The sequence below is a fragment of the Habropoda laboriosa genome, unplaced genomic scaffold (assembly GCF_001263275.1).
Source record: "Habropoda laboriosa isolate 0110345459 unplaced genomic scaffold, ASM126327v1 scaffold69, whole genome shotgun sequence".
NCBI lineage: Eukaryota > Metazoa > Arthropoda > Insecta > Hymenoptera > Apidae > Habropoda > Habropoda laboriosa.
This window is the reverse complement of record NW_017100173.1, coordinates 913,477-919,852: the sequence shown is the minus strand read 5'-3', so window position 1 is coordinate 919,852 and position 6,376 is coordinate 913,477. Positions and strand designations below refer to the sequence as shown.

Below are 6,376 nucleotides of genomic sequence, written 5' to 3'. Positions count from 1 at the left end.
AAATGATTTCAAAGTGTCCTCGAGCACGTGTTCACCAGTCGCGTGGCAAGGGATACAGCACACGTATGATCGGACGAAGCTAGAAAAGGACAAGCGGGACGTTGGATACCTCCTGCTGATCAGACATTTGTTCGCGAACAATTTCTGAGACACTCGAATTACGCGCGGCAGCCAGCGACAATATGGACACAGCACTTAAAAAGGTTACTTTCCAAGATAACAATGAAACGAACGAAGAATCCTTTTGATTGCTTTCGCTCTGCTTTGCACAAAGTCATCTATCGAACGTTACGCGCCGTCAGCGCGGCCGCTCTCTTTCAACTTTTTAATTAAACTTTCGCCCGATCGCTCGACCCGGTTTCAAGTATTTCCCAAATATTTTTTTCATTCCCATTGTGTCCGATCTTGCCAGGCAAAAGACTACCCCCGGTTGCTGCTGAAAGATTCTGTAATCGATCCACCGGGGTAAATTTTCTTCCCTTTAAACCAATGAAAAGTTCGAAAGAACTTTTCTCGGCAAATGCTCCTGTTCGATTTCATTTTTTCGTAAACAAAAATTATCGAGCTTGGAACGGTTGGAAATGCAAATTCGACGAGATTTTGAAGGGGTCTTGGAGATAAGAGGAAAAAAAAAGAAAGAAATACAGGCGATACGGTGGACGATAAGTGCAGCGAGTGAAAATGCAAAAGTCATGGTATCATGATGGTTCGATAATAAAATTCGGCTTTTCCCCCTCGCGCGGTAACGAACTGCATATGCATAGGATAGACGTGAACGCCGGTAATTCATCAAAAATGTCGCGCCACGAAACGCCAGTCCATCCTTTTTAATTTGTCACTGTTTCTGGTAGAGAGGTACACACCGAATATCGAGCTCGATAGGGGATATAATGGAAATAAAAGGAAACGGTGGCGATTGTATCGCGAATTTCAAGAATAACCGTTTCGTTCGTTCTTCTTTTTTCTATCACTTCGGCAAATTTATTACTCCAACGTCGTCTACAGTGATAGTAGCTCGTTGAAATACGAATCGTCCTTTCTTCTACTATTTACTCGAAATAACAAGGCAACATCAATACGTTACGCGAACTTTTAAACAGCAATGTATCGCGTAACGATGCATTTCTTCCCTTCATTCTCTACCACAAACAGAAACAGTTATTTACCTTCGAACGCGAAACTGCGAGTAATCAAGTGTTTACATTTTCTTTCATAATTGCACCGAAGGTAGTCGACTGAAATTCCCCCGAAATTAACGTCGTGATATATTAATTCCGATACGCGGTTTGTTTACACCGTGAAGAAATATCGCGGGGGTATTCCAGGGGAAACGCGGAAAACACGGGTTAAATGTTCCACCGGGCGTTGTGAGAAGCGTGCAGAACGGCGGCGAGTCGGAAAAAATTGACCAAAAGGATTCTTCGTTTCAGGTCACGATTTGAACGACAGCCAACTCAATAAGAGAGCTTTCTACTCATTGAGCATGCAACCCTTCACCTACCTTTCACCACCGAAAGTGTCTTCTCGACCGAGTAGAATAGAACGCTATTATAACAGAGTAACAGAGAGAGACAGAGCGAGAGAGAGAGAGAGTAATAGAGACAGAAAAGGACCAGAGCTAGTATAACTAATCGTTCTTAAATTATGCAACAACAGCACAGTGCTACATTCGAATAACAAAGAACTTCGCCACCCTATTCATTTGCACGTGCAACCCTTACCTGCCTTACCCCTATGCAGACTTCGACAGTAAACTATTATAAGCCGGAAGTGGTCACTAAATTATGCAACAGGACATGCATTCAGGCGTAGAGGAAGACAAGAGGGGAAGGGAGAGAGAGAGAGAGAGTGAGTGTGTGTGTGTGTGTGTGTGAGAGAGAGAGTGTGAGATAGAGAGCTACGAGAGAGGGAGAGAGGAGGAGAGAGGACTTCCTGCGAGATTGGAGATCGGAGACAATCTCGTACACACTACACATATCACAGCGGCTCGCTTGTTACATTAACGCACACCAATAAAGTCGATAAGTCATGGTGCGGATAATACGTACATTCAGAACCACGATACGATTAATATGTATATAGTGAGACTCCATTTACCGGTACAGAAAGGCTTGAACAGGTAGAGAAATACATCGAGTGATTCGAAGCTTTAGCTGGTGCATTGTGCACGGTGCACACGTGTGTGGAGGGAAGTGTGTTTGGTGCCACGTGTAGAGTGATTCGAGGGGGTTAATTTGATATGCGTGATTAATTTTGGACAATAACGGTGGTAGGTGAACCGGCGGCTCACTGGTTAATAGTGTTTTATAAAAATTCTAGGAGGATCTGTTTCTCTAATGTGCTTGGCGGAATGTGGTTCAAGTTCTAAGGAAGAAGTTAAGTGTCTTTTTTGAGGGTAGTTGTAATTATGGAGTACTAATACCAGTCTTTTATACGAAGCTTTATTATTATTATTACAGTTTACTCTGGAAATATGTAGTATGAGTGATACTCGACTTTGTCGAATTTTATGTTACGAAGATTTTGCTACTTTATTTTGTAAATTTGAAAAGTTACTTTACATTGTCATCAAATTCATCCAAAACCAAACCCTACACTACCCAAAACTACTCCAAGACTTTATTCCATATTTTCAATTTATGACAAATTTTAAACAAAATTTACCATTATTAAACAAAATGGCACGTACATTTGCAATTCTTTAATTCGTCAAAAAGGAAGAATAGTATTTATTACTCCCACCTCTCTATTTTCAATTCATTTCTTTCCATTTTAGGTGCCATTAAATAAAATGGCACATACACTTGCAATCCTTTAATTCCTCAAAAGGAAAGAAAAGAAGAATAGTATTTATTACTCCTACCTCTCTATTTTCAATTCATTTCTTTCCATTTTAGGTGCCATTAAACAAAATGGCACATACACTTGCAATTCTTTAATTCCTCAAAAGAAAAAAAGAAATAAGAAGGGTACTTATTACTCCTACCACTCTATTTTCAATTCATTTCTTCATATCAATTTTTCCATTTTAGGTGCCATTAAACAAAATGGCACATACACTTGCAATTCTTTAAATCCTCAAAAGAAAAAAAGAAATAAGAAGGGTACTTATTACTCCTACCACTCTATTATCAGTTTATTTCTTCATATCAATCTTTCCATTTTAGGTGCCATTAAACAAAATGGCACATACACTTGCAATTCTTTAATTCCTCAAAAGAAAAAAAGAAATAAGAAGGGTACTTATTACTCCTACCGCTCTATTATCAGTTTATTTCTTCATATCAATCTTTCCCTTTAACGTGCCATTAAACAAAATGGCACATACACCTACAATTCTTTAATTCCTCAAAAGAAAAGAAAAAAAAAGAAAGAAAGAAGGGTATTTATTACTCCCACCACTCTACCATAATCCCAACCGTAAAAAAACATCCTTCCACTTCATGGAAACGAGAGTTCACAGGATCCCTTCAGAGTTGGTCGTCGCCTGCTAAACCGACGATATGCGAAACCGATAATTCCATCGATCAATCGTATAACGAGATTTACCTACGGCGAGTTAGTATCCTGGGTAACTGCCGAGTCCTGGATACGCTATAATATATACACATAGCCCTATAACCTACAATGTGTATCTGTATATACATACACGTGTACACGTGTGTATGCGCGTGTCAGTGTAGCGTGTGTGTGTGTGTGTGTGTGCATGCGCCGTGGGGTACCAGAGTGCCGAAAATTCTACCGAATTATTAACGTGGCGTTGCGCATGCAGCTGTTTCATAAAGCGAAAAATACGTTGTCTTGCCCGGTGAAAAGCGGAAGCGCACGTCCCGGTAATATCGTGTGGCCACACTGAAGCGAGCATCAAGCGGCCGGATATTAGGCTAACCTCTCGAAATAAGAGAGAGCGTTGGTGTGCAACGAAAAAAAAAAGTAGGGGACGTTAAGCAAAAGAGAAAAACACGGGACAATAGCGGCGACAAGGATCAAGAAGAAGACTAAGAAGAAGAAGAAGAAAGTAAAAAAGAGGGGGGAAAGGGAGAAAGAAAAACAACTGGAGAAAGAGTGAAAAAAGAGAAGCGAAAAGTGTTAGATGCGCTGCGTTTCGTACTTACTGTTCGCGTTCCTCCAGCTCGACCACCCGATTACTGTCTGTGTTTTGTTTAGCAAGTCCAAATTAAAAAAGTAGAGCAGAAACGAATCAGTTTTTCTGTGTTAGTGAGACACTACTGAAAACGAGACCCGTGCTGCGCCGTTCTAGGACACAAATGGTCCTCTCGCGAGCCTCTGTTTAATCAGGGATGTTCTTTACAGTTCGAACTTTACGACACCGCGAATTTAATTAACACCGACTAACTTCCGGAAGGAAATTGTGTTTGGAGTATTGGCCAAATGCTGTTTCCGTGACTCACGACGCGAATTATTTCCGCTCTTTTACATTCGCAACTCGAGGAGCCTGGCTTTTTGGACATTTTCACTGAAATAATTAACAGTAGCTTCCTTTTTTTTTCTTTTCTAGATGTTACATTAAGTTTGAATTTTTCAAGATTCTTAAGTTGAAATATTTTCCATTTCATTAGTATCGAGCGAAGTATTTTTGTTCAACGGAATTTAGAATCGCAGTGCGTAAAGTATGAAGTAAGTCGCATTCACAACGAAAGGCGATTTCCCCCTTTTAATATATATTTCCAAAGATTTTTATTGTAGTTCCTTTGTGAGTTAATTTTCAAAGTTAACTTCAGCGATTTAATTATTATTGCGACTTACTGCGAAAACTACATACTTCTCTGAAACCTTCCTATTGTTCATCGTCCTTTGTCGGCCAGTTCAAAGGAAATTTGAAACAGCTAACAAGGTTTATAGTGGGTCGTGAAACAGCTAACTATAGCCTAGATTTTGTGTTTCTTCCTGAAAAGTCTGCTGTTAGCACTTGCCGCTGACACGCGTTGCTGGTAATATTTTGAAAGTTAGGTTTCCCTTGAAATGTGCCAAAAAATGTGTCAATGTGTCAATTCTATTTTTCTTTGAAATAGGGTAAAAGTCGGTAGAAACAAAATTTAGAAAAATGATCGTTTTCTCATTTCGACAATTTGACTTCCTCCTAATAAAAAAATATTTCTAAATAATTCGTACTTTACCGCGCGCCTGATTCTTTCGATCGATTCTGTATAAGTGACTATTCTACATTAACGAATAATTATCAAGAATATGAATACGTTTTTACGCAGGAAAATCTATTTGGTTCGAAATTTGTAGCAGTTCATATTTATGCACGTTCGTTAACCAGCAAACTGAATGTATCTTTCACGAATACGAAAATAAAATTCCGATAAATACGATCTAATACTTGCTACAAGATTTTTGCATTATTCAAATGTTATAAGGAATAATTATTTACTCTTCGTCGTGAAAAATCGCTGTTTTTTTTTTTCTCCCGTCGCGATTAATCGTAACTTAGCGCTGTTTCAATTTCCCCCGTGAAATTGAATTGAAATAACAAGTTCGAATTAATTCCCGTTAGAATTCATTTTACAAACGAAAATGTTTGTAACGTAAGTATAAAAATGTCCACAAAGCAGTTGGTAAAACGCAACGTTCTCGTGTCTCCTCGTTACACTGGCGCAACACGAGTTCATGTACTTAATAATTTGTATACATGTATGTACTTGTCTTTGCATCCAAATGGGAAATTCGCATTGTCCATCTACCTTGTACGATTACGTAACATAATAGACATGCTCTGTTGTCAGTAGCTAGCATGAACTATGCGATAATAACAACGCAAAATAATGTATGCAGTGCATGATTTATGTAGGTCTGACTGCGGTCATCTCTGATCGTACAACGAAAGTTTCAACCACAATTCGATCTTTGTCGTGAGAACGCAAAGTAGAGAACTTGGATGGAAAAGTGTAATTGTAAAATGCACTACTGAATGATTGATATTTCATTTAGGTGGAATTTTCTGTTGCACTGTACTAGCGATAGTGAAACAATTTTTACCGAAAATTATCAGGTAAATTCAGAAATTTTCCATGAAACGGGCGAACTACCCTGAGACGACTGAAAATAAGGAAAGTTTGAGAATTTTTTTTATAGGTAACTATTAAGTGAAAAATTCGAAATTTTTTAGAGGTTATAAATGTAAGTTTCAGCTTTTCTCTCGAACTTTTAGAAAGTAAAAATGTTACAAAATGGAGGAGTTATCGCGAATCCTCTTCTGCTAGATTGTAGATTGCTGGCGGCCATCGCTGGGAAAAATTGGAACGTCTGGAATAAAGAATTCTTTTTGATTTACGGGTAGAAATGTATCGCCTGCAATGTAGCTTAGGATTTTTCAAAAATTGTAATTATTATAGAAGTAGTGGTATTTTTT

The 6,376-nt window shown here is 38.7% G+C and overlaps 1 protein-coding gene across 1 annotated transcript in view; it reads right to left on the bottom strand.

Annotated features, from left to right (window-relative positions):
* LOC108578676 (hemicentin-1) overlaps positions 1-6,376 on the bottom strand; it is a 212,908-nt gene that overhangs the window by 34,128 nt on the left and 172,404 nt on the right. The window contains exon 17 of the mRNA XM_017942050.1: positions 4,116-4,152. Within this exon, the coding sequence (XP_017797539.1) occupies positions 4,116-4,152 (37 nt within the window). The remainder of the gene's footprint in view (positions 1-4,115; positions 4,153-6,376) is intronic.